This window comes from Pleurodeles waltl, chromosome 6, assembly GCF_031143425.1.
Source record: "Pleurodeles waltl isolate 20211129_DDA chromosome 6, aPleWal1.hap1.20221129, whole genome shotgun sequence".
NCBI classification, from domain to species: domain Eukaryota; kingdom Metazoa; phylum Chordata; class Amphibia; order Caudata; family Salamandridae; genus Pleurodeles; species Pleurodeles waltl.
The window spans coordinates 1,060,620,319-1,060,648,272 of NC_090445.1; the positions used below are offsets into that span (position 1 = coordinate 1,060,620,319).

General features: G+C 44.0%; 1 protein-coding gene across 1 annotated transcript; it reads left to right on the forward strand.

The window, feature by feature from the left end:
• The first annotated feature begins 3,397 nt into the window (after nucleotides 1-3,397).
• LOC138300536 (proproteinase E-like) lies at nucleotides 3,398-27,954 on the forward strand. The gene is made up of 8 exons (XM_069240022.1): nucleotides 3,398-3,528; nucleotides 7,936-8,021; nucleotides 12,840-12,937; nucleotides 13,697-13,825; nucleotides 18,607-18,743; nucleotides 21,598-21,740; nucleotides 23,896-24,048; nucleotides 27,685-27,954. Exons 1-8 carry the CDS (start codon nucleotides 3,492-3,494, stop codon nucleotides 27,700-27,702), a joined length of 801 nt encoding a protein of 266 aa, XP_069096123.1. The 5' UTR covers nucleotides 3,398-3,491; the 3' UTR covers nucleotides 27,703-27,954.

Consider the following 27,954-nt stretch of genomic DNA (forward strand, 5'->3'; position numbering starts at 1 on the left):
ACATGCAAGAATTTCAGAAAGAGACTTCTAAAATGGACTAATTCTTAGGACTGATAATCCCAATAGAGCAGGTACCCAGAGTTACCAATCCCATCAGGAATACAAGATATGGTGTTTCATAAGTGAAATCTCAGTGTGAAACAATGGGAAAACGATGGGAAACAGTATGGAAACTGTGAGGATGTCAACTTGAGTGCAATACCTCATGGACTGAGTCACTAATTACATAGAAGCTGCTAAAAAAACAATTGCCGGAGACACATTCACGAGGCTTATCCTGCCAAACCCATTGGCAATCTTCCATACAAATGGCAAAATAGTGGTGTTGTATGGCCTGCCAACCCACATAGTCTAAAGGGGGCTAGCAAATCAAATAGGGAGGGTTTGAAAATCCATGGGGAACCGCAAGTCTCTGTGCTGCTTCTCTTGTCATTAAGTGCTTCAAGTCTATAGACTATAATATTAATTTACATTTACAGGAATGATGTATATCATTTTGAAATTCGCCAAGCAACCTGGAAAAGATGTAACTGAGGGTTCTCCCCAGATCACAAAACAGTGAGTGGACTTGCTGGACTTAAGTGAGAATTGACTTGTGTACTTACACCTTTGTGTGTATAGAGTAGATTTCCAGGCTGTTCCAGCGAACTTATCATATGGCCTTCTGTGGATCATCACAGATCATGATGTTTGTACTCCTCCAACACTACTCACTAAACTTAAAGCGTCTTGGGAGCAGTCCAGACCCACCACAGTACTGTAACACTGGTTATACCGAGACTCCTGAGAGAAACTATAAAAAGTGGCACGAGGGCTAATGTAAAACCCAACCATGTAAAGCCAGCAGAAAAAGTATTTCACTGGCCACACTGCTTCACCTGCAAGGATACAGGAAACAAAGGGCCCAAACCACTGACATAACAATTGGAAATCTCTACATGCACCTGATCCAATTGCTTAACAGCAAACGTCAGAGATACAGTCAAAGAACAATGCAGACTTGTAATGATGTTCCTTCCTCCAGAACGAGGATTATGGTACACTATGACCGTCCATTGGTTGACTATTGTATAAACCATGGCTAACTATGCTATGCCCATGAACATTAAGCATCTTCTTGGCCACATTTCCAAGCCCAAGGCAAGAAGATAGAGAACCCACATTCCCAAGTCATCAAAAGCCCTAGAGTTCCACAGCCCCCTTAGATGCGAAATGGACAAGTCTGTATGTGATATGAGAGAGAGAGATAGCTCCGTTTAGGTGCTGGCAGAATGTAGGGGCACATTTACAAAGAAGTGGCAGAAAGCAGCACAGCAGTCAAAGTTGCTGCTGTGCTGAATCACTGGAAAGAGCAGAACTGTGCCATATCTTCAAAGAAATGTCACAATTCTGTACTCTCTCATGGGATTGAGCATTTGTGGCTGCCTAGTGCCAATGCAGGCGCCCTTGCGCCATAGTGCAAGGATGTCTGCTTTAAACTCATTATGGGTTTTGGGCAGGAAGGAGTACCTTTCTGCACAAAAGCTATCCTTTGAGGCTATTTTCTCTTTGTATGTGTACTGCAGAATAGAGGAAATAACAAAGAGAAGTAAAAATATTTTCTATAGTTACACCAGCGTCAGACAGGCACACCATTTTGGCGAACACCCATGTGTACAGCTCTTCGTAGATATGGATTTGCATCAAAATTAATGCATGCATGCTAAGGAACACCCAAGCACCAACCGTGGAACACCTCCTTGATACAAAGCAAGGGCACTGCTTACTTTTTTTTTTTAACAAAGCAATGCAACTCGTCATTTGCAATTGGTTTGTACATGCAAAAATCTGTTTTGAGTTGGGTCTGCATAAAAAAACTGACACAAAGGGAGAGCGTTACAAACATTTTGCGCTGGGTTAGTGTCACAAATGAGACGCTAACCAGCACAAAATGTTCTTTACTTATTTACTTTCCAGTGCAAAACTTGTTTTGCGCTGGAAAGTACCCTAAAAGTAACGCAAAGCAGCAGGAAGCAGTGATTTGCGTTACTTAGGGCCAAGGGGGCATTACATGGGTGGAACATGGGCGTTCCCATGCAACCGCCGATGCCTTTTAACGCAATACCCTATTTACAAAAAATAGTAGGTAGAGTTTCACGTCAAACATTACTGCCTTTTAAAAGCAGGTATTAAAAGGAGAAATTTTCCGACTTTGCATGTGTACTGCACTGTGAAGCACACATACAATGTGGGAAAAGTTTTAGGCCCAGATTTAAGAAGCTCTAGCGCCGCATTAGCATCTTTTTTAGGCTTAAAAAATCACAGCAACATATGAACAAGGTTGCCCGATGCATGCTTTGCGTCACTTTGTAACCCCCTTGGGCCACATTATGCCTGCGCCAGGTGTAATGTATGCAAGGGGGGCGTTCCTTTGTTAGTGGGGGCCGAATAAATGGCGCAAAGAAATCTAAAAGATTTCTTTTTGTCATTTTTCACGGCATTTTTAACACCTGCACAGAGCAGGAATTAAAAGGAGGAACACCATTGTTTATAACGGGCCTCAATTCGCTTTGCAGGATTAGCATCAACATTTTTGACACTTATCCTGCAAAGCGCCAAGCTAGCGTCAAATAATTTGACGCTAGTTCCCTAACTACCGCCATGGTACGCCGTATCTTAAATATGAGGCACACATGATGGCATTGGGGGCTGCTAAGGGGAGCAGGAAAAGTGGTGCTGCTCTGAATGCAGCACCACTTTTCTTAAATCTGCTCCTTAAAGTGTGTCTAAGCATAGTATTTTGTATTGGAGGGTACCCTTCCAGCACAACACCTATGCTAGACTCTTGCACAGGCCCTTGCACAATGGTGTGAAGGAGTGTGTGTCGCGCATGGCAGCTGAAATCAGAGCTGGCGCTCAAGAGAGGGTAGGAGAGAGCCATGCCTCTGTAGATATGACACTCTCCTGCTCCCTCCCTGTCATGCAGAGCAGCACAGCATTTTTTGCTGCTGCACTGCATGACTATTTGGTGAATCTGGGCCAAAATCTTTGTGAATCTTGGCTGTAGTCTCAAGGGTCATGTGCACTTCACCTTAACATCTGCCCCTTCGATTTCAGCTGATCTTCCATAGCAAAGAGCTGCTCTCTTAAGCTTTCTAGCCATGTTGTATTGAAGAATGGTGAAATGATACCAATGGAACCCCTGTCTTAGGAAAGAGGATGCAGCGATTTTAGAATATGGCATAAAGTGATGCAAACCCTCCATTGCTGTTTCTGTACTGGTGGGCCGTTGTTATAGGAAGAGGACTATGGATGGAAAGGGAGGGCTGTTGTGAAAGCCTTCGATCACAGATGGTCGGTGGACGTCACCGTGTCCTTGGCTCCTGGTCCCTGATATAGTCGTGTATTCCCACACCTGTTCCTCACTGTGCTTGAATCGCTTCCAGCACTGGTGATTGCGGACAGTATTTAAGAGCCTCAGCCTCAGTCACCAGCACACTTCTGGAGACACCATGCAGCTTCTGATTACAGTTCTTCTGGCCGCAGGCGGTGAGTAGACCAGGCTGATGGAGTTTAGGAACCATACCATGTGCTCCTACTTGTTTCCCACTTATATTTTCTCAAAGGAGAAAAATGCATGGTCAAGTAAATGGATCAAATGGATCTACTTCGAATTTCAAGCGAATTTCTACTGAAGGACAGGCTCAAAGTACTATTTTCATTTACAAATCAGGGATGTGCAATTTACACACTGACTGATTTGAGAATGGGAATGGAATATAATTGTTGGTGTGACCTGTGTATCACATTGGAAATTTTCCCTTTTGGGGCAGGCACAAAAGAACTGCCTGATGAATGTTTATTAGGTATGTTTTAATTTCCGATCCTCTGTCATTGGCTGCGATTGCAGGGATGGAGGCCTGCATTAAACAGCAGACTTCGTCCCTGCATAAGCATTCCCAAATGGGAATCCTTTTTTAAAGCAGTATGCGTTTACTGGAGGATCAGGCACTGCTTTAAAGAAAAATGTGGAAAGACACTACGAGAAGCTGGCAGAGGTCAGCCTCAGGCTGTGACACGGTTCCCAAAGAGGAAGCTGCCCCAGTGCATCATTTCCCCCTTTGAAATCAGTTACAATCCAAATGCAGAGGTCAGTGATCGCTCAAGGGTCTGCAATCGCTTTTGCGGTCACAAACCATCGCTGCATCTCATTTCAGATCACAAACAGGAGAGGATGACCCTCCTGTTTGCTATTCGTAGAGTATCTCACATTTTACAAGTTGAAAAAAATGATCTGACTCACAAAAAAGCTTCGATACATTGTAAGATGGGGTTTGTCTTTATATGCCTCCTATTTTTGCACAGGGCAAAGCAATGCAGCGATTTGTGTTGTGATGCTTTACTCCAGATGTATGGAGCCACTCAGGGTCACACAATGCAGCCTTGCGTGGCTTCATGAATCTCTATTTTAAGTTTCACGAGCATAGCACAACGTGGCTCATAAATATGCCCGTATGTTTTACACTGGTCTTTGCACATGGTGAGCACCAGCACTCTTTTTTCACACTCGAGAGTGAAACATAGAAAAGGGACAAAGGCAGTGGAAGAGAAAGAAAGGAAAACAGAGACAAAGCAGAAGTGAAAAACAAAAAAATAAGAAAGAACAGGTGGGGTGATGGAACAATGAGGCATGAGTTGGTATCAAGACAAGGCAGCCTTGATATTCAGGAGTGAGGATGACGAACTCTGAACCCTTGCTTTTATTCATTTATTATTATTTTAACGAATGATGCACCTCTGTCATGCAGATGCCAGTTAATTATCTGCAATGAAGACAGTCCATTACATACACATGGTGGACCATGAGTAGGGACACCCGGAAATCTGCAATATGCACAGACTCCTATGTGCATGCTCATCGATTAGGTGAACCCCTAAAGCTATAACAATCTGCAGAAATATATTGGCATTAATCAAAAATGCATAATTTTTGTTGTGTTGCATGCCTAATATAGGGAGAGGCACTATCGAAGGGAAAAGCGTGACTGAAACACTTCTTCAAAAGATAGGTTTTTTTTGGTCGGGAGCCTGAGAAGCTCGAATAATTCAAACATTCCTGACTCTTCAGGCTTCACATTTACTCTCCAGATCATCGCCCGCACTGCAGCCTTGGCTAAAAGTTTCTTTAATGATCCGTAGAGCTATACACCTCTAATATAAAATGAAATATACCAAAGAAAAACAAATTAAATAGTAGCAGAGTCGAGAACTGGTATTTGTTGACAAATGTTGGTACTGCTGTCATCAAGGGAGAAAATTAAAATACCCCGACTTGAACTATACCTCTAATCCAGGCTTCTCCAACGAGTTGCTTGAGAGTAACTGGTAGCTCTCCAGCTCCCTGTAAGTAGCTCTCCTATTTGCATCTCATAAAATAGAAGCTTCTGCCTGATTGAATCAATATATGTGTATCAAAACTGAAATGAAGGTTCTCAAGACCAGACTCTATGTATTTTCATAACTCATAAGCTGATGTTTGGATAAAAATGGTTGAATTTCCAAAATATATTTAAAGCACAGATTTGGGGGAAAACTGTGTGTCACTGGAGAGACAAGTTACTAATAATATTATCTTGGTGCCAGGTGCATTGCATCTATGGCCTTTATTACCCATGTACAGGCATTCCAAATTGATAAAGCTGTTTTATATTACTTCAGACAGTCCTCCTTAATGCGCTGAGGTGATCAATGTTGGCAGTCATGCACAGCTTACTCACCAAATTTGAATATAAGTAGATCTTATTATAAAAAAATGTTGGCGACCACTGCGTCTTATCACACCAAGCATGTGAGGTGAAAAAACTCTTTAGGAAAGTTACCTTCATCTTTTAATCTGTCACTCATCTATCGATACATCCATACACTCATTCAGTCCCTTGTATCCATGTATCCATCCTGCCACCCATCCATCCTTTCACTCTTCCCCATCTGTCCATTATTCATCATTCTATTCATTCGCTCTTTAACCGATCAATACTGTCACACTTCCAGAAGTCTCTTAAGCTTCCTTCTATCCATTCTTTCACCTTTTCATTCATTCATTCCTTCACCATTTCACCTTTCCATCCTACCTTTCAAACTTTCTTCGTTATTTCCTTTCACATTTCCTTCCTTTCACTCTTCTTTATTCTCTCCTTCGTTCTTCCATCTTTCTATCTACCCATCTCTGCTCATGCTCACTTTTTCTATTTGTCCCCCTCTCTTTGTTTTCCTATATTTTCATAAGTTCATCACTATTCATTTTCTATTTCCTTTGCTGTGTATATCAGCCCACCTACCACATTGCCCTGCCATGATGTTGCCAACAGTATTATTTGTGAGTATTTTGGGCCATATTTATGAAGGCCCTAGCGCCACCTTGTGCCACATTAGCATCAGTTTTTTAATGCTAATGTGGCGCCAGGCATAATGTATGCCAGGGGGCCGTTCCGGCGTTATGAGGCCCAGAAAAATGGCGCAGTGAATCTATGAGGTTCCACTGCGCCATTTTTAGTGTCATTTTAAACACCTGCCTAAAGCAGGCATTAAAATGAGGCTCCCATTGTTTTCAATTGGCCTCCTTTCTCTTTGCAGGATTAGTGTAAAAAATGTGGGTGCTAATTCTGCAGTGGCAAAATTTCTGATGCTAGTTCGCTAACGTGCACCAGCGTGCCCTGTATCTTAAATACTGTGCACACACGGTGGCATTAGGTGCCAGTAGAGGGGCACAGAAAAAGTGACGCATCAGCTCTGGTGCACCACTTTTTCATAAATATGGGCCTTTGTCTCTAGACCTGTTGAGAGTAGAAGCCCATAAACAGCTAGTTATTGTTTACTGGGATCCAGTTCATTAGCCCCTTGGGGCTTAGTCACATATCCTATTTAATCTTCTTAAGTAGGCTGTTCCTATGCCACCAGCAGCCATTCTGTACAAGAGAAAACTCGGAAAATGAAATGGCAACTTATATTGCCTTTTGAATCTAGATAGGTCAGCGGGTTAGTTGCTCATTGCTTCCTGTGCGGGTTTGAGTTCTGGTGTGGGGTGTTTTTTGGCTGTTTGATGGCTGTTTAATGGTCTGTTGGTCTACCTTAGGCATCCATTCTGAACCTTTTTATCTGAAATTCTGAAATATGAATTATGGTCCTATTTTTACTTTGTCATATTTGTTCTCGAAAGACTCCAAAACCTATATTATTATTATTCCTTGTCATTATTTATCGTCAATTCTCCCCGCTACAGTATTACAGTGGGGGTCGAAATCACGTAGTAATGTTTCAAGTTCGTCCCCGTTCTGAAGTGCAACTAAAATTGCATTTTTCTTCCTAAACAAATGTCTGGCGAATTTTGTGAGCGGCGTAAAACGCGAGGACAGTGCAGTTTGTGCCTACCATATCTAATCTCACCTGCCTGCACCTACATCGGGACTAATCCTGCTCTTGTAATGAGGTTTTATTGCACATTTGTAAATATTTCTCCCAGCTCTTCTTGAAATCTTCCTCCCGTGCCATAATAATGCATGTTTGTTTTTTCATTAATGCTAGGCTTGACAGCTGTGATATTCACACGTAAAATCAGTTTTTCTACATTTCCCTAAAGCACGATGTAATTTCTTGATATTTTATCAACGTACTTGGTAAAATATTACTTTAGGAAATTCCTTATTCTCAAACAATTAACATTTCTCGACTCGTTATGTTATGCTGTTTATTCAGGATTTGAAAGGAGACAATTCTTCTCACGCTAATGCGATATTTTGTTAAAATATCTTGCCAGCTTCCAGAGGACTATTTTGTAAGCCCTTACCGATGTCTTCAAAATATTTAATTTGATCTAGAAATTACCTGTACTTCCACTCTGTCAACAAAACACTCTCAGTGACCTCACCCATCGCGTTAACGTTTGCTCTTTCTCCACAGCCTACGGGTGCGGAGTGCCCACATACTCGCCCAATTCCAGGGTGGTGAACGGCGAGAATGCCAGACCCTACAGCTGGCCCTGGCAGGTAAGAGACCCCGCCAAGTAGTAGGCGACAAATACTATTTATAAAACTATACTGCTTCTTTCAAATTACTGCTGAAGACTTTAATATCCAGTTTTGAACCAGAGCATGGGCTGTACAACAATTAGGGTGCTCTTTCCATGTCTGCGCCACAGAACCCTATCAACATGTGTCTGGTGCAAAGATGACCCGTGAGATCATCACAAATCAAGGTGCACTCTCAGGGATGAACCCTAACAGGCTGTCCCTACACTAGTGAGAGCGCACCAGTGCCTGTCACTGCCTCAGAACCCGCCTCCTTTGGAGGGGTCGGGGGGGGAACCCCTATTTAGGTGATCATTGGAGATGGCTGCCCTTACCATTGGATGGATACCTGGGTGAACCTGGGACCACTATGCCCACTCCTAAAAGTTGTTCTCAGTGGGTGCACTAACTGTACACCACATCCTATGTGGCATACAGTCATTGTTTCTCCTGACTGCTTCTTTGCCAATGTGCCCTCATCCATAAAACATCACAGGTGTGCATTGGCAAAGGCATTCCCTCATTGGAATGGAGGCATGGACCATGTAAGAAAGGGAATGTCCACATGGGATCACACCAGTGCACATTTTGCTCAAGTATAATCTATAAGGGTCCACACAAGCACTTGCGGCACATTCTGTAATTCCAAAGTACTCTGTCGCACAAAAAGAGGCAAAAACAGTTATTGCAGCCCCAGAACACTTTGTATAGCACATCCCTATATGTTTCCCCATAGCACTGAAGACTTTTTCTTCTCTTACACTGCTATGCAGGAATGTCACAAAACACGAGGACATAAAAACATACAGCTTCATCACACAAAAACCTCGTGGCATTATTATAAGAATTTATTTGTCAGTTTGAAATTACAGAAAGTTATCGACCATTATTATAAGGCTTTTGGTTGGTTGTAACTTGTTAGTGCTTTTTATTTTACTAAGCAATAACCTCAGTTCATTTTTACCACTTCCAATTGCTTCACTGCAAGACTGTAGCGTATTTCACTGAAATCAATTGTGTAGTTTTGTGAAAAACAACACGTACATGTTTTTTTTATTTTTAGAGACTAAAATAGCTAAGAATCAACAGACATTAAATTAAACACATTTCCAATGGTAACACTAAACAAACTTGATCATAGGGGCTACCCACTACCCAACACCCTTAACACAATACCCCAAACACTTAACGCTTAACCCAGTGTCTTAAATCCCTTACCTTTCACCCTTTAGCTCTTTGACCGTAACCATAATCTTATAAAATAAACGCTGACCAGTTAACTTTGTATGCATAACCCTATACCATTAACCCTCCTACTGAGTACATGCAACCCTAAAACATCCTAAACCATTAACACTTTACACTAATCCCTTAATTCTATACCCCAAATCTTAAATCTCAAACCCATACTGTTTATGCCTTACAGCCTTAACCTCCAACCCTTAAGCCTTTAACCCTATACCCTCAACCCCAACCTGTAACCCTATACCCCAAACCTGTAATCTTATGTTCTAACCTTTAATCTTTAGCTCTGAAGCCTATAACCACAACCTCTAACCGTTAACTTTACTCCTATACTCTATACCCCATTCCTCAAACACCTTATCTTATACCCATAACCCAGTATCCCAAACCCTTGGTTCTTGAACAATGTACCTTGAATTTTGTAACCTTAAACCATAAGTCTTAACTGCTTCACCCATTTTGCTGTGTTTCGAAACAAATATTTTGGGATGTGGTCATTTTTTTTTACAAATAATTTATTTTTGGAAGTAATAATTGAGACGTTATTTTTAGAAGGGTTATGTTCAAGGTTTTGATGCAGTACCTTTTGAACACAACAATAAATCCTGATCACTCTAAGCTATACTTTGAGAGCATCATTGCAGAATGTGATACCACTAACATAGGTCTCAGTATTTAGTATACCTTTATTGGATGGCACCATGTCATTCACAATGCTTAAAACACACTGCGCTTGCTAGAATGGTAATAGAGGTCATCATTACCTAAGACCTAGGTTAAATAACATTATTTTGAATTCGCTTCCTGTACGTTAAACCATCACATTCCTTTACAATATCAATAACATATTACCGTCTAAAATGTGGACAGTACGTTTTTTACTTTCATCAACATTACATTTTTGTGAAGAAGTTCTTTATGAAATATAGGAGGAGTGGTTTAGGAATATACGCTCCATTCTGTCTAAGCTGGGAGCTCACATCCACCTTTCTGCTGTGTCAATGTTCAGGCAGTAAATGACACAGCACACGAATTTGTGATTTAATTAATTCAAGGAGAAAAAGGGGCCCTGACTCTACAAAGATGATGTTCAATACACTGGATGTGCCATCTTTGCTTTAACAAAGGTGTGTGCCAGCCCGCTATTGCTCTGTTTGCATCCCAAATGATGCTTTCCACTAAAACTTCTATTTTGGTATTTGCCATAGACAATGTATCCGGCACCTATTAATATGTCAAGTGAATATTTGCCATTTACCTGCCATTGTATTTGATGTTAATTTTAAAACTCTTCGTTGCCCATGTGGCTAGCTCTGCACAACAGGACTATGCTGTAGAAATAAATAAATAACTGTCTAATTTTGCTTGCTAGAGAAAAGCTTCATAACAAGAACATTTTAATTGTCCAATTAATTAACAAGGAATGTTTCCAGTGGGTCCTGGAGGTGCTGTATTTAAAACCAATATTTGAAGAATGTGACGTATACTTTGGTAATAGTCCTACCTAATACGATACAAAAAGAACCCTCTCCATTGGGATCAGTGTCAGAAACATCTAAGTCCGCTTTCAGGAAAAATCCTGCAGTCTACTAAGCAATCTAAGGACCTCTGTTGTCAACACCCGTGTGTCATGTACTACAGTTGAGACTAAACTTTTGAGGGAGGCTCCATGAGTGGAAGATCAGAATGCTTGCCGTGTTTCCAATTAAAGCAACTCGTTCCCAAGTCACTGCTTTCAATTTTTTTAAGATTTCCAAAATGAGAAACCTAGCCTGAAGTCCTAGAGAATCTAAAGCCCAGATGGAATGGCAAAATTGTGACACTACAACTTATTTTACATTCTTAAAGCACAATGACCATCTAATCTTATCGCGGCCCAAGATCAAAATTGAGGTACAGTTAGGATTAATCATAGTATAAAAACATGTGATTTCACAACATTGCTCAAAATTGATGAATTTCATCTGAAAACCTATGACAGTCCTATACATCAATATTCTATTGTCAGCATCCATTAATTAATGTATGATCAGATTATTGATTTTGAGATTAAACATAATCACCTCTAGCAAGGCTGCTTGCAGATCAGGTAAGTAGCCCTGAATTAAACCATTAGGTGATCCATTTTAGGTGAGTGCTGTTCTATTTATCTGTACTATTGATATATCCAACCGAAGCAGTAATTTCACTAATGAAACTACCCCAAGGTCCATGCTCTGATTTTCCATTATGCCAAAATACTAATCGTCTGCTTCACCAAAAGCAGCCCCCAAATCCTCAGTGCAGCAAGAGTTGCTTGCTTTCTCTGCTTCTGGAACTTCAGGCTAAGTATATCAGTACAAAATATGTGATCTACCACTCATTCCTGGTTAGATCTTGCTGTTTGAAACACAGGGACAGATAATTCATATTTAACGTTGAAAATATTCCCCCCCAGGAAATAATGAACTCCATGTAAAGGAAGTACGCCCGCTCTTACCACGAATGGTCTTACAATTGACCATAGGCAGGAGTCAGCAATCTTACCATTAAGACTAATATACCTAAATAACTGAAAGTACAACTACAATTGTTCTTAATAATATAATACAAAATGTCATTGAGTTAGTCTTTCCTGTGTTACTAAAGAACTTATAAAAAGTTCCCCTGTAATTTTGATGAGGCTGGTAACAAACGTTCCTGGCTCTATGGTATTAGGAGAACCGTGAGAACACTTCAAATCTGTTTTGTTTCACCCAAGAGGCTGCTAAAAGCAGCCGCAATCTCAGGAGACGAAATATCTGTGTTAAAGTGTGGCAAAAATGAGGAATTACCATGTATGAGACCTGCAATTATTGCTTCACCTGCTAAATCCCCTTTTCACTGGAGTCACCTAGGGTTGACTGTGTGATCCCTGTTATTTCAGCTTCCTCTCAGAGTTCTATATGCCCCAGGTATCGGTAACCCCAGTGGTAGACTTAAAGTGGGGAAATCTGGTGCGCTCGTATTGGGAAGCTCAGTGTGTGGGATTCTACCAGGTCTTTTGAAATGACATGGCTAGCAATGCTTCTCATATTACCCAATTCTACATCGGCACTCAGTTCTCCAGCAAATTTCTCCCAGATGCCATCTGACTCAGGTTTTTCAGAAGCACTTTTAGCCTCTACCTACAAGTGTCTAAAACTTCTGTCATGCAGTTTACAGGTGAACTTAGTTTGAAGCAATAATTTGTCAATGTTAGAACAAGCTTCTTCCTACAGTGCTTGGGAGACAACTGTTTTAAATATGGAAGCTTGAAGCACACAAGAAATGATAACTCACTGTTTTGATACCTTATTCACACAATCCTTTGGTGTACTTGCCATAGTGTTGATTGTCTGACATATCTATTAGCTCATTTGAACAGAGCTCCGCTCTGTAGAGAGTGCACTTCCAGGCTAAAGTTGCTTCATGGTGGCATCAGTTCATATTGGACTGTTCATAGTTTGTTTTGGGCAGTCATTCTGGTAGCCCAGTGTTTTTTTATTGCATGTTGATTTAGACACCTAACCTTTATGATTTTCATCCTTACAGATTTCCCTACAGTATCTGAGCGGTGGTGCCTACCATCATACCTGTGGAGGGACCCTTGTGGCACCCAACTGGATCTTGACAGCTGGACATTGTGTCTCGTACGTTGATAATGCACCTATGAATAGCTTCCTATATCTTCATAAGGCATGGTTCATGTCATGTGCATGTGCAGCCGACCAGCTTACACCTCCCTAATCCAACCATTACATTTTATATGACTACGTCTGTTTGATATGATCTCATTCAGAGGGCCAGAGGAGCAGCTTTTGACCTTCCCAAAGGTGCCTGCTGCAGTAAAGTCCTCTTAGGAGGAAATTTGAAGTGATTGTCTCCTCAGAGTCCAATGCTATTCACCTTCAGGTACAGGGCTGAAATTGGTGACTCCTTCTGGAATTGAGATACCCACTAGCATACAAAGCTGGCATGGGTACTTTGGCTATAGAAAAGTCCTTCAGCTCTTCTGCGTAGATGTCGTTCAAGCATGGATTGGGCATGGGGCCACCAGGGATCACTGCATGGTTCTACTGTAATTCCCATTTGTTGAATTCCAGAAACAGACACATGACATGATGTTCAGATTCCTGTTGGTCATGCACGGTATGTCCATATTAGTAATGCAAATGGGCAGCAGCTACTTCCTATAATGGAGGAGTAGAATATAATAATTGCAGTTTATGCTTAGTCTGAGCACACCACCATCTCAGTCCCAGCTGGGGTCTGACATGCAATCAGAGGCACTGGAAAAAAATGCCATGGGGCACTCAACAACTATTTTGGGCAACAAATCATTGGCTGGATATGAGCCAACTGTAGGTCATTTCTAGGCTATTGTAATTATGAATTAATCTCTCTCTCAGGTCTGGGCGCACATACCAGGTAGTGGTCGGAGAGCACAATCGGGATGTGGAGGAGGGCCCTGAGCAGCGCATTGCGGTCAGCAAGATTGTTGTTCATCCTCAGTGGAACTCCAACTGCCTGTCTTGTGGGTAAGTGTTTCTGACTGGGAGGGTCTGCTTCACCAGCAGTGGGGCTAGAAGCGTGGTCAAAATGCTGCAGGGATAAGGGTCTGATGCAGTGTTTGGGAGCAGTCACCAGAAGTGGTTCTGCTCCACCTTCAGTAAGGCCATCTCCTCTTGAGAGCACTGTTAGTGCTGTGGTAAATGTTAAGTTATGCTATGTTAATAAAGTCTTGATTAGTTTGTAAAAAAAAGAAGAAAAAAAAAAAGTGCCAGGCCCACTTCAGGATCCCACTGCGCCTTACACCACCCATGGCCCCTGCCAGTACTGGCAATGATAGCACCAACACAATTCCAGGTCCCCACAGCTATAAGAAAAACTTGGACAGCAGGTCCAATGTATAAGGAATTAGTAAACAACCGTTGTTGTGCTCATCTCTAAATCAGACAAACAGCACCACCATGTTGCAGCCTGTCATAAGTGCTGGTGTTGCCAATTAAGTGCCTGTGCCAAGCACCAGAAACTACTGGTTAAAATTAAGCACTGTAACAGGGACTGCTCCACCTTCAGTGATGCCTTTGTACTTGTGGAGGAGATGTCAGTGCTGTGGTAAATGTTATGTTATAATATATTAACAGGGTCTGGTTGACCTATAGTGGAGTGAAGAGTACATCTCTTTGTGACGGTGCTGTCAGTGCTGTTGAAAATACTAGGTTATACTAAATTAACATGGTCTGTTTCACCTGCAGCAGAGAGTCATCTCCTCTTGTGGGTGCTGTCATTGCTGTAGTGAATCTTATATTGTGTTAACAGGGTGTGTTTGTCCTACAGTGGTGTTGTCTCTTCCTGAGGGTATTGTCAGTGACACGGGTGGTGGGGTCTGCAGCTGTGGTTTGAAGCCACTGCTAAACCAGAGGTTGCTTTGCTTACAATAGTTAGAGGTCGCTTGGTGGGGTTATTGCCTGTTTGGGGGTATTGACTGATTATTCAGGTGTGATGTTGCAACATTTCCTATGGGTCTTTTCTGATGCTCTTCCTGACAGCTCCACCTCCTCTTTGGGTAATAGCTGTTGCATTTCCTTTGGGAAAGTGGTTCCTCTCTCAGTAGCCTCTTTATCTGGGTTGAAGCTACATTTGACGTTTTTAGTTGCTGTCTCTTATGAACAGATGTTCGCTTTTGGTACTGTTTCCTTCTGCAGGGTGGTTTATCTCTCCCTTCCAATGATTCCTGTGCCTTTGGATAGTTGCTCCAACTCTCCAAAGTAGTTGTTGAGTCTTCTGTGAATAGTTGCTGCCTATATTCACCATACCCTCTGCCTCCTAAAGGCACTAGTTGCATCACCTATAGGCAATTACTGGCTCAGCTTTAGGCAGTTGTTGTCTCTTTTCTGGGTACTTGCTGCCTCTCCTCTCGGTAGTTGCTGCATGTCATATGGGTAGTTGCTGCCTCTTCTCTGAATAGCTGCCGCATATCCTATGGGTAGTTGCTGCTCCCCTTCTGGGAAAATGCTGCATTTCTTCTGGGTATTTGCTGCGTCTCCTTTGGGTAGTTGCTGCCTCTATTCTGTATAGGTTCTGTCTTACCTATGGGTAGTGACTGCCTACCCTCTGTCTTGTTTATACCTGTATTCTGTATGCTGCCTCTCCTCTATGTAGGTTCTGTCTCTCCTGTCGGTAGTTGCTATCTCCCATGGTGTTGCTGCCAGTCATGTGGGTAGTTACTGCCTCTCCTTTGTGTAGGTTCAGCCTCCTATATGGGTAGCGGCTGCCTCTCATATGCAGAGACGGTACATCTCCCTTTCCCTTGTGCGTTTGCATGTCTTCTCCTTCCTGTGTAAGCATTCTGGTGCCTACAGATAGTTGGTGCCTCTTCATCTCCTGTGGTTAGATTCTGCCTTTCTTGGCAGTATTTTTTTGTGTTTGTCTATACTTGTTGTATTGCAAGTTGCTTCATCTCATAAGTGGCATTGCTGTTGCATCTATTGGTAGTTGCGATCCCTCTTCTGGGTGGTTCTTGTTTCTCCTATTGTGAGTTACTGCCTTTGTATTGGGTTGTAGATGTTTCTCTTTGTGTTGGTGTTGTTTCTTCCTGTAGGTAAGTGCTGCCACTTCTATGGGAAATTGCTATGCACATTAGGTGTAACTATTGCTATTTCTGTGGGCAGAAACTGCAACTTCTGTGGTTTCTGTGCGGGTTGATGGCATTTTTCTGCTAGCTGTTGCTTCTCGTTTTTAACTGCCAAGTCCCTATCTCTTTAGAGAATTTGCATTCCTAAGTGGATGTGTCACCCCTGTTGTGAGTAGCTGCTTCCTCCTCCTTACCTTTGGGTAGTTGCTCCCCACCTTCTGGATAGTTTCTGACTCTTAGTGCTGGTTGCTATCCTTCGTATAGGTAGTTGTGGTCCCTCGTAGAGGAAGTTGTTGACTATCCTGTAGGTAGTTTGTGACCACCTGAGGGTATTTGCTTATGCTCAAACTTTCTACTCCCTTTAAGGAGAACTGCTGCGCCTTCTACAAGTAGCAGTTTTCTCTTCAGTGCTTACATAACTGTGCTTTTTAGGAGGCCATGACCTAAAAAGTTTGCAGAACAGACTGAGCCTACCGTTCTACCCGTGGCAGAAAGTTGAGTATCAATAGTTGGATCGTAGTACTGTATGATATTTTAGTGCTTAGAAGTACGGTATGAAGCTCTATAAAAAAAACAGAGGGCCTCATCTACAAGGAAATGGCACAGTGCGGTGCCGCAAACAATCTTGCTACGCCGAGCTGCGTCCTTTCCAAAATGCAAGGATGCGCCACATTTAAAAGAATACAGCGCATCCCTGTGTTTGCCCCTGCACCGGCGCTACATTAGCTGCCTTGCACCAACGCAGCCACCCTTGCATCATGGTTCAAGGATGGCTGTATTGTGGGACTGATTGTGTTTGTGCGGGAAGGGACACCTTCCTGCACAAAAACACTCTTTAATGGCGATTTGCTCCTTCTGTGAGTGCTGCAGAATGCAGAACACATAGAAAGATGAAATAAACGAGGAGAAATAAAAGTATTTCTCCTCGTTGCGCCACTCTAACGCCTCCATTAGGGAGGTGTTAGCTTTTGGCACTGCCTCAGGTTTTCGATTTGTCTTAAACCTGATGCAGTGTCAAAACGCAAGGGGTGTTGTGTGGGTACACCCACAGAAATACCCATTTCATACCCCTTAGCCGCAGAAAACTGCGTTGGGGTGCCCCATAACCACAAGGCCGCGTTAAACCAGGAAAAGTGGTTTAACGATGCCTTGTAGATATGGTGCACTGCACAGCGCCACCAGAGTGTCACAAAAAGTGACGCTCCCGTGGCACTAGGGCCTCGTAAATGAGGCCCAAAATATTGTAGTCCCTAGTCCTCCAGGGTACTATTTACTGTAACAAAGACTGGAGGGGACTTTATGCTGGATGAAATGGTACTGGAGTTTGCAACAAAAATAGAATCTGATAGAATTATTGTCTACTAAATATTGGCTTTAATAACAGAAATCCATTATCTTTCTGATTAATATTTAGGACACAATGGGGGTCATTCTGACCCTGGCGGTAAATACCGCCATGGCGGAGGTTGGCGGTAGCACCGCCAACAGGCTGGCGGTGCTCCGCCGGGCATTCTGACCGCAGCGGTACAGCCGCGGCCAGAGGCGGGAAGCCGGCGGTGTACCGCCGACTTTCCGCTGCCCATGGGAATCCGCCATGGCGGCGCAGCTTGCTGCGCCGCCATGGGGATTCTGACACCCCATACCGCCATCCTGTTCCTGGCGGTTCTCCCGCCAGGAACAGGATGGCGGTATGGGGTGTCGTGGGGCCCCTGGGGGACCCTGCAGTGCCCATGCCAAAGGCATGGGCACTGCAGGGGCCCCCGTAAGAGGGCCCCACAAAGAATTTCAGTGTCTGCTTTGCAGACACTGAATTCGCGACGGGTGCAACTGCACCCGTCGCACCTTCCCACTCCGCCGGCTCCATTCTGAGCCGGCTTCCTCGTGGGAAGGGTGTTTCCCGCTGGGCTGGCGGGCGGACTTTCGGCGGTCGCCCGCCAGCCCAGTGGGAAACCCAGAATGACCGCCGCGGTCTTTTGACCGCGGTACGGTCTTCTGGCAGTTCCCGCTTGGCGGGCGGCTACCGCCGCCCACCAAGCTTAGAATCAGGGCCAATGTTTCTGTGAGATGATTTTTTTACTAACGCTGTTCTGACATACAACTAAATGACGTGGTACAAGGATACTAAGGGAGTCCCACGTTGAGGCAAAACGATCTTGCATACTACAAGCAACTCTTAAGCTTCCCACGAAGGCGATGCTGTAATTCAGCAAACTTTAAACCAAGCCCATTCTACAGAGCAGTGTCCCTCCCCTCTGACAATGCTCTTCAGCACCTCGTCAGGACTATGAAGCGCTATATAAGTGCAATAACGGGACATAACAAAATTCTTTACCCCTGAATAACACCTGTATAAGAGGAAATATTTTTGGGAACTACATTCTGATATCCGAACGACTCTTTATAAATTGTTTGAATTATTTTAGTTTCATTTTATGGCGATACGGCGTCTGTAAATATTTCTTACTCCTTTTCACATAATCTTCTCTCCAGTTTCCTATCGCAAGAGAATCTTCCACGTCTTCCACGTCACCCATTTTGTGTTGGTACACAGAATGGGGAGGCACCTCGATTTTAAATGATTGCCTCTATAAATAAGGGGATATTGGGTGGAAACAAGCAAATTAGCTCTTTCCTTCACTCAGATCGCACCGGTGATTGGTGGGTTGTTCATTCCTCTTCTAGCAATGACCTCGCCATGATGAAGCTGTCCAAAAACGCTGTTCTGAATGACAAGGTGATGCTCGGGTGCCTAGCTCCAGCAGGAGAACTCCTCCCCAACAATTATTCCTGTTACATCAGCGGCTGGGGTCGCCTGTACAGTGAGTAGCTTCTCTGTGTCTTATCTTGTTGCTGTTTGGGATAGTGATGTGGTGTTCAGCTGTATGATGGTATCAGCAACTGAGAGAAATACAAAGGACTCATAGGCCCATATTTATACTTTTTCAGCGCCGCATTAGCGTCATTTTTTGACGCAAAAGTGGCGCAATTGTATTTTGTAAGTTTGCGCCGTTTTTGCATCAAAAAGCGGCGCAAACGCGGCGCTAAAAAAGTATAAATAAGGGCCCAAAGGCCATATTTATACTTTTCGACGCACAACTGCGCCAACGCAGTTGTGCGTCAAAAAATCTAACGCCGGCTAACGCCATTCTGAAGCGCCATGCGGGCGCCGTATTTATTCAATGACGTTAGCTGGCGGCGCTGCCTGGTGTGCGTCAAAAAAAATGACGTACACCAGGAAGCGCCGGCGTAGGGGAATATGGAGCTTGGGCGCCAAAAAATGGGAGGGCACCTCTGGGCTCCTTCCGAGCCCACAGGTCCCTTAACGCCTGCCCTGACCAGGCGCTAAAAAAACACGCAAAAGCGGCTGGACGTCATTTTTTTTTACCCGCCCACTCCCGGGCGTGATTTTTGCCCGGGAGTGTAAATACGGCGCACCTGCCTCGGAGTCAATTTTTTAGACGGGAACGCCTACCTTGCATATCATTAACGCAAAGTAGGTGTCCACACTAAAAAATGACGAAAACTCCATGGACTTTGGCGCTAGACGCGTCTAACGCCAAAGTATAAATATGGAGTTAGTTTTGCGTCGGAATTGCGTAAAAAAAAACGACGCAATTCCGGCGCAAACAGAGTATAAATATGCCCCCTAGTCTCTTAATGAGTATTGGAGCATAACACTCCGCTAACAAAAACTCAAATGTTAGGGGTTGCCTTTTGAGTTACAGAGATGTAATTAGTATCAAGGGATGTGCTGTTAGTATGATCTTAGGAAAGGCAGCCTGTGTCCACACACTTCCCCTTTATGACATTTAAGTACCAACACAGAGGCCACAATCACCCTTCAGGGACCTCGCACACTCCATTTGCAAACTCGTCTCACCTGCAGGAGGGACGAAAGGACGGAGGGGGACACGATTTGAGACGACAGAGGTGTGGCACTCATAGAATCATCCAAATCGGTCCTTCAGGACCAAGTACTCAGGGCCGTATTTATACTTTTTGGCGCACAACTGCGCCAACGCAGTTGTGCGTCAAAAAATTTAACGCCGGCTAACGCCATTCCAAAGCGCCATGCGGGCGCCTTATTTATGGAATGATGTTAGCTGGCGGAGCTGCCTGGTGTGCGTAAAAAAAAATGACTTACACCAGGCAGCGCCGGCGTAGGGGAAAATGGAGCTTGGGCGCCAAAAAATGGGGCAAGTCAGGCTGAGGCAAAAGTTTCGCCTCAACCCGATTTGCGCCATTTTTTTTTACTCCCAACCCCCATTTAAATGACTCCTGTCTTAGCAAAGACAGGAGTCATGCCCCCTTGCCCAATGGCCATGCCCAGGGGACTTATGTCCCCTGGGCATGGCCATTGGGCATAGTGGCATGTAGGGGGGCACAAATCAGGCCCCCCTCTGCCACCCAAAAATAAATAAAAAATACTTACCTGAACTTACCTTAAGTTCCCTGGGATGGGTCCCTCCATCCTTGGGCGTCCTCCTGGGGTGGGCAAGGGTGGCAGGGGGTGTCCCTGGGGGCATGGGAGGGCACCTCTGGGCTCCTTCCGAGCCCACAGGTCCCTTAACGCCTGCCCTGACCAGGCGTTAAAAAATGACGCTAAAGCGGCTGGACGTTATGTTTTTTGACCCGCCCACTCCCGGGCGTCATTTTTGCCCGGGAGTGTAAATACGGCGCACATGCCTCAGAGTCATTTTTTAGATGGGAACGCCTACCTTGCATATCATTAACGCAAGGAAGGTGTCCACGCTAAAAAATGACGCTAACTCCTAGATCTTTGGCGCTAGACGGGTCTAACGCCAAAGTATAAATATGGAGTTCGTTTTGCGTCGGATTTGCGTAAAAAAAAACGACGCAAACCCGGCGCAAACCGAGTATAAATATGCCCCTCAGTCAGGCCATGAGGCCACGGTTGATAGTTCTGATGTAGGATTCGCCACATTCTGCTTCGACCCACTGAGAGCCACTGTTCTGGGACCTGCCGACTGCTTGAGGCACGGGGTGCCACTGCTAGGTCATTGCAGCACAGCCAGATAGTCCCAGAATTTACCGCGTCAGGGGAGGAGACTCGCAGCCCTGACTGTCAGTACCACCATGGCCCTCACTCTGGGCCAGTGACTATCTTGCACTTGAAAGGTCCCTTCTGAGGAGCAACCAGTCCATCTCAGCAGAGCCCCCACAATGCAGTTACAAGGCCAGGACCGGGCCCAGGACGTGGCTGGAGCCACGGTGTCTCACCCCTGGGGTACATGCAGCCAGACCCAGCACCGGAATATTGCTTCTAACGTGTCTCTCATTCTCCCGTTAGATCATGATGCTGTGTTTTTTAAGTATGTGCCGGCTGAATAAAGGATTAGTGCAGGATTTCAGTGCACGAGTCTGTGCCGTAGCAGGAAAGTATCATTCTTGACTGGTCAGGTCATGCCCCAAAATTAGTACCACATTCATTAATTTGCAGTTGCTCTGCAACACATATTGAAAGTACAGCTCCAAAATTGGGATTCATCCAACTCCGTGTGATTCTCAGGGGTACTAATGCATCATGATGACTGGTTGCTGATTGGTTTATGATCTGCCTTGCCTTCAGGAATATATAATGATATCTTTTACCCGCTCACTCTGGCCAATCACGTAACGTTGTGAGTCAAGATTCCTCTTTTTTTATTGCAGCTGGTGGGCCTCTCCCAGGCACACTGCAACAGGCACTGCTTCCCGCAGTCGACCATGCTCACTGCACTCAGAGGGATTGGTGGGGCACCACTGTCAAGACCAACATGGTGTGCGCTGGTGGTGATGTCAAAGCCGGCTGCAACGTAAGTTCTTATGCAAAGAATGTGAACGCATGCCTCTTGGTGTGTGAGTTGTATGCATGCTAATCAAGTGTTAGGCCTAGATTCTTAATATAGCTTTCTGATATCCTCAGAGTGGTAGGGTGTGTTCATGTAAAAAGACCTTTAGCCTCAATCCAATCTAAGGGGAAATCTTGTAAGATGCAGGTAACGATTTCTTTCTTGACCCTGACAAAATGAGGACAAAGCTGGTGTGGGACATGAGTGCTCATACTCACAAACATTTTCCCAGGGACCAGAACGTTTGGTCTCTAGTGGGATCAAGGGCTGCACTGATGATAGAAGGATGGCAGCCAGGTGCTTATAAGGTGGGCATAGGGGAAGTGGAGCAAGTACACCTTGTGGCTGAATTGTGCAATGTGAAATCAGAAAACCTGGGATCAATCCCAGCTTCCACACTTGACCCAATTTTGTGATCCTAGGCAATTGTTTTATTTCGTTTTGCCTCCTTTTTCTTTATTATCACTATCACATATTAAAGGACCTGGAAATACGAGGCTTCAGGATGTGTGCTATACAAAACCTTCTCCTGTGTTTGATATAGTAAACGATTATATTTTCCATGTATAACACCAACCCCGGACACCCAGAGGGTGCACATAACGACTGACTTGCCTCCTAGCTCACTATTGGCATTCTTGTCATGTTGGGGAAGCACGAATGTGCTTAAATTCATGCTTGAAAGCTATCACTTTAAAAAAAATCTCAATGCATTCACACAATCTGATGTACTAATATAAAGCGATGCTGCATGTTAATTAAATAAACTTTTGGAATTTGGAAGAGACTTCATCATATTTTTAAACGTTTGTTGCAAAATTTCTTTCAAAATGAAGGTGATCCTCAAGATAAGTGGGGCAGGGCAACTTAGTTACTTACTTACTTCCGTTCTTGAACTTCAGTTAACCTGTAAATACATGCTTGCCCGTTTATTTAGCATTTTTCTGAATATTAGTACTCAGTCAAGTAAACAGCAGCTCAGTGCTGCTGTTGACCAGGAGGCATATATACAGGTCTAGAGGGCCGCACTTTTAATAATATATTACAAATATTGGCTTCCTTCATTTGTAACCAAACTTCGAGTGCTGGGCTAGAGACAGAGGGCACATTATGGTTTGCTACTCTTTTGCAATTGAATTCCCTCTATTTCTTTGCTTTGTAATATAGTCTAGAATTCAGTTTCTTTCAAACGTTTTAATACTATGCCACCCGCTCACGTCATAGAAATTCATTGGGCCCCCCAGAAAGGCAAACATATTTTCTGATAATTAATTTATGCAATTTTCAGCTCTAAACATATCTAGCATTTCAAACACTGGAGTTATTTCCAGTTATCCCTTTTGAAAATAGAATCAATTGCATGATTGCCAACATGCAAGTGGCAGTGTAGTCTTCGTAAAAGTATCCACAGTATGATCCTTTATTAGAAATGTTGATGGGTCTCTGTGGTTATTTGGTGCCCCCCCCCATGCCTCTCTTTTTTTACACCTACTTCCAGCTAGGGAATGACTGAAAAAAATACCGATGGGCAATGAGAAAGGGACTTACTGCCACTCTGTTTTCTTTGGCTAAAAATGCAGCACTATTTTGTCTCTATTCTCTAGCGCATAATAAATGTTGTTCTTGGCCAGAGCCTGGCGCCCCACCTGACATCAATTTAGGCATCCCAGGAGTGCCAACCCCCAGTTTGAAGACCTCTAGGCTGGAAAGTGTAGTTCCTCAAATGCATTTATGCTACAGATGTGTTAGCTTGTTTATATTTTTTGTATGCTCCCAGAGGTGGTGGATAAGTGCCTATAATGGAAGGCACGTTGTTACCTGAATGAGCTCCTCTACACTCTTTAGTGTGCGTGTGTATGTGGTGTACTATCAGGGGATTTCTATTTGTGTACTACTGTGCTTCTTGGTGAATTGGTGTTGTCTGTGATATGGCGCAAGGTCTGAATTATTGGCTGTTCTGTCTTTTCACTTCTGGATGTGACCCTGTTACGCATTGTGTCCGCCTCCCGAAAAAAGCAGGTAGTGTGGTATTGTTGGGAGATTGGGTAGAAATTAAATTAATTTCGAGGATTCCACCAAATTCCTGTCTTTCACCAACACCTTTCTCACGCTGTTTCAGGGTGACTCTGGTGGACCCCTGAATTGCCAGGGATCAGATGGAGTGTGGTACGTCCATGGTGTGACCAGTTTTGTGTCCTCAGCTGGGTGCAATGCCTTGAAGAAGCCCACAGTCTTCAGCCGAGTCTCCAACTACAACACGTGGATCACCAACGTAAGTCTTGTCTCAATGATCACAGAGGGCACAGCTTTCATTTGAAAGTGAAAAAAAAAACCCTATCAAAGGCAAGGGGCCTTCACCAGGAGGAGCAGTGATACATGGTTGTGACAGTGTAGAGGGTGGATGCCCTCTAACAAGACCTACTAGGCTTGGGAACTAGAATGTGAAAATAGGGTGCTTCTGTGGAAGATACTGGAATATGGAGCCCCACCGTAGGGTGTTCCTAAAGGTGCAAACATGCCGCACTTAGTGGTTAAAGGTTACCCTGTAAGAATAAAGCTATTGGACAACTGGACAGAGCTCTTGGCATTGAATCTGCAAGAAGAAACACAATGCTTGACCATCATATCTTGCACACTGCATAACCCCAATTAACCAATGATACAATACCACCTGTGAAGAATAAACACAGCTAGAAGAGCTCTCCTCACAACCTGTTGATGATCACATGGGGATGATGCTATTCTGTAGATTAAGTGCGAAATGAATCATGCAGCAGCAGTATGCATGTCACCAGAAGGGAACAAAGCTGACAAATCACACTGTGTGCTGATGGAAAAGCCTGCAGTGGCAGGACACGATGGGGCAATGAGCTCAGTCCCCTGGGTGACAATGAAACAGAGCTTGGGACAGGCCCAGTCATTTGACATATGCCTTTGGCGAACAGACTAATTTCCTGGTCTGACAGGAGGGCTCGATATTATACAATTGGGCCCCAACACCACAGCAACCATCATCCTTGGCAGAAACTTACTGCGATGATTAATTTTAATCACAAAAGTCATATAGTAGCAAATAGTGATGCTTCCAAGTAGAAGACTCATAATAATAGATTTTATATGAACAGTTCAGTGTGCGACCTAGACCTTTCCCTTCCCTCCATTCTCGCTAGCCCAGGGGACTTTAGTTTGTTTACCAGCAGCTATGGGTGACCTAAACCATTAGACACTAAGGGCCAGATTTAAGAAAAGTGGCGCTGCACCCAGTGCAGCGCCACTTTCCTTGCGCCTCTTAGCGCCCCCATAACACCACGATTTGTGCGCTGTATCTAAGATACGGTGCACCATGGCGGTAGCTGGGGAATTAGCAGCAACATTAAATCTTAAGGCCATATTTACCAGGCCCCTTGGCACAGGGTGGTGCAGCAGGTGCCTTGCTGTGCTGCCCTGCGCCACCGGGAAAGGGCAGAAATGTGCCGTATCTACAAGATACAGTGCATTTCTGTCCTCTGCCCCTGTGCCGGTTCACATATTGCTGCCATGCGTCAGTGCAGGCACTCTTGCACCATGGTGCAAGAGTGCCTGCATTGTGGGGATGATCATTTTTGCGCAGCTAGGGACACCTTCGTGCACAAAAACAATCAATGGAGGCATTTTCCTCCTATGTCTGCTGCAGAGTGCTGCGCACACAGAAAGAGGAAAAAACAGGGAGAAATAATGATATTTCTCCAACGTTGCGTAACTGTAATGCCATCCTTGGGATGGCGTAGGCTTTTGATGCATTCCCAGATTTGCACAACCTTGTAAATCTGGGAATGTGTCCAAATCCATGGATGTTGCATGGGAACACCCAAGCACCACCCATAGAAACGCAAAGTAAGGCAACAAAGTGACTGGCACTACATTGCCTTACTCCATATATACAAGGCCATGAAAAGCCACACAGAGTGGCTTTGCGTGGCCTTGTAAATATGGGTCATCAGCCTGCGCCACTGGTGCATCACTAAAAGCGACACTACAGTGCCACAGGCTGCTTGTAAATATGGGCCTGCCTATGTAGCTTTACTCAGGAGACAGGTCGATTGAGGCCTCTCATCCAGAGGACCAGTGCTAGTGGGATGGCTGGTCCAGTGAGCTGGGAATGGGGGTTGCCTGGCAGCTGAGATATGTTTACTTGTAAGGAGATATGTAGTCTGTGTAGCTGGCAAATATTATATTCCAGCTACACTGGTTGTATAAAGGTTTATATTTCAAAAAGCATTTATCAAACCAGGACACATAACATGTTTTCATCTATGGTTTTGAATAGTGACATGCTACCTGAAACCACAAAGAGGGGCAGATTTCCTAACATTTCACGCAAGGCAGCAAGGCAACTTGCTGTGTTGCATTGCGTGAAAGAGGGAGACTTTTGAACTGTTAGATATTTACAAAGATATGGGGCATTTCTGCTGCCTCCTTTTGCTGGAACACTGTGTGCTGCCTACCGTCAGCACAAGCACTCTTGCACCACTGTGGAAGGGTGCCTGTGATACAGGCAGGATTACCTTTGTTCAGGAAGGGCCACCTTCCTGCACAAAAACAATTGTTAAAGGCATTTAATTTTTTCTGTGTGTGATGCTGAATGTATCACGCGTAAAAAAAGGAAGTACTGAGTAGAAATATAGATATTTCTCCTTGTTCCGCCTGGGTTTGGGAGGTGTACCATTTTGATGGATTTCCAGGTTTACAACTTTTTGTAGAATGTGCAAAAAAAAACATTGGTAGTTGTGTGGGAACACCGATACTCCACCCTTGGAACACCTTCCTTCTGCAAGGCAGTGAAATGCACTGTTTTGCACTATTTTGGATTTACTAAACCACACAGCCACGCACAGTAGCTTTGCATGGCTTACTAAAACCTAGTTAAGGGTTTGCATTATCCTTGCGTCACCTTGCGTGACGCAAGGACAATTCAAGCCCTTAGTGAGTCTGCCCCTAAATCTCCATTCCCCCAGTGTTCCCATGCACTGTTCTGCACATCCTCAGTCATACTGTTTACCCAATTGATCACTCTTTTACCTTCTTTGGCAACCCGACGCATCCCCCTTCAGCACCACTAGCTCCTCCAGGACTACCCATGCAATGTTCTATCAAATGTCATGATTAATGTGGGCCACTACTTGTGGCAGCCAGGACCTGCTACATGCCTGTGTATATATCAGGCTCTTCCTCTCTTATCATAAGCTACAATTGTCCCATTGTCTCAGTGTGCAACAAGTAAAGTAAAATGCATGTGAGAAGACAGGACACTAATGTACAATAAAATCTAAACCTAATGCTTAACTACAAGGGCTCCAACTACAGCCTTCAATAAGTGCAGTGGGTTTCATAGAGTTGGAGGAGAACAGTTTTACTTATGAGCAGGGCCAATGGAATTACGCGATCCTGCGGCATTTACTGCATGATTATCGACTCGCTGCATTTGCCATAATCCATCATCTGCGGCATAATCTGTAGATTTCAACAAAACATGTGTTTGTAGCTCAAACAGATCAAAAGTTACTAAAATCATGGCTATCCATCGTGCCATACAGCGGTAGTTACTATGCAAAGGTTCATAACTCATCATTCAGTTACTTCCACTGTATTTGGATTTTAAAGTGGTACTAATGAGGTGAAACCTTTACTCAGTGTTAACATACGAAAAAGTTACAAAATTATTTAGTAATACTATCACAGAATGTGCTGCGTTAGGTCATGTAATTTGCATTTTATTGATGCATAATTTTGCAAACCTTGCACATTATTTGGTCCTTCCTGCCACATCATTCATTTCAGTTTCCCTGCTTATGAGTACAAGGTAACCTGGAGTTAGACCTTTTTACACGTGTGGGTGCTAATAAATCCCTGTGTTTCTCCTTACTTTCAGACCATTGCTACATACTAAAAATGAGATGTGCACCCAGAGGAGAAGCCTGCCAAGTGTTTCCAAACTGTCCTCTGCCTGCTGAAAGTTGTTTGCATATGCAGCATATCAATCTGGAGAGAAAAAAGCAGACTACAACTCCCCGCATTCAGTGGTGAACAAAGTTTAAAAAAACGATAGGATGGCTCATTGTACCGCTTGCGGGCGCGTAGCCTGTCTACAACTTGTGTCATCATACCCAGCCCACACAAAAATAAAGCTATAAGTTTCTGA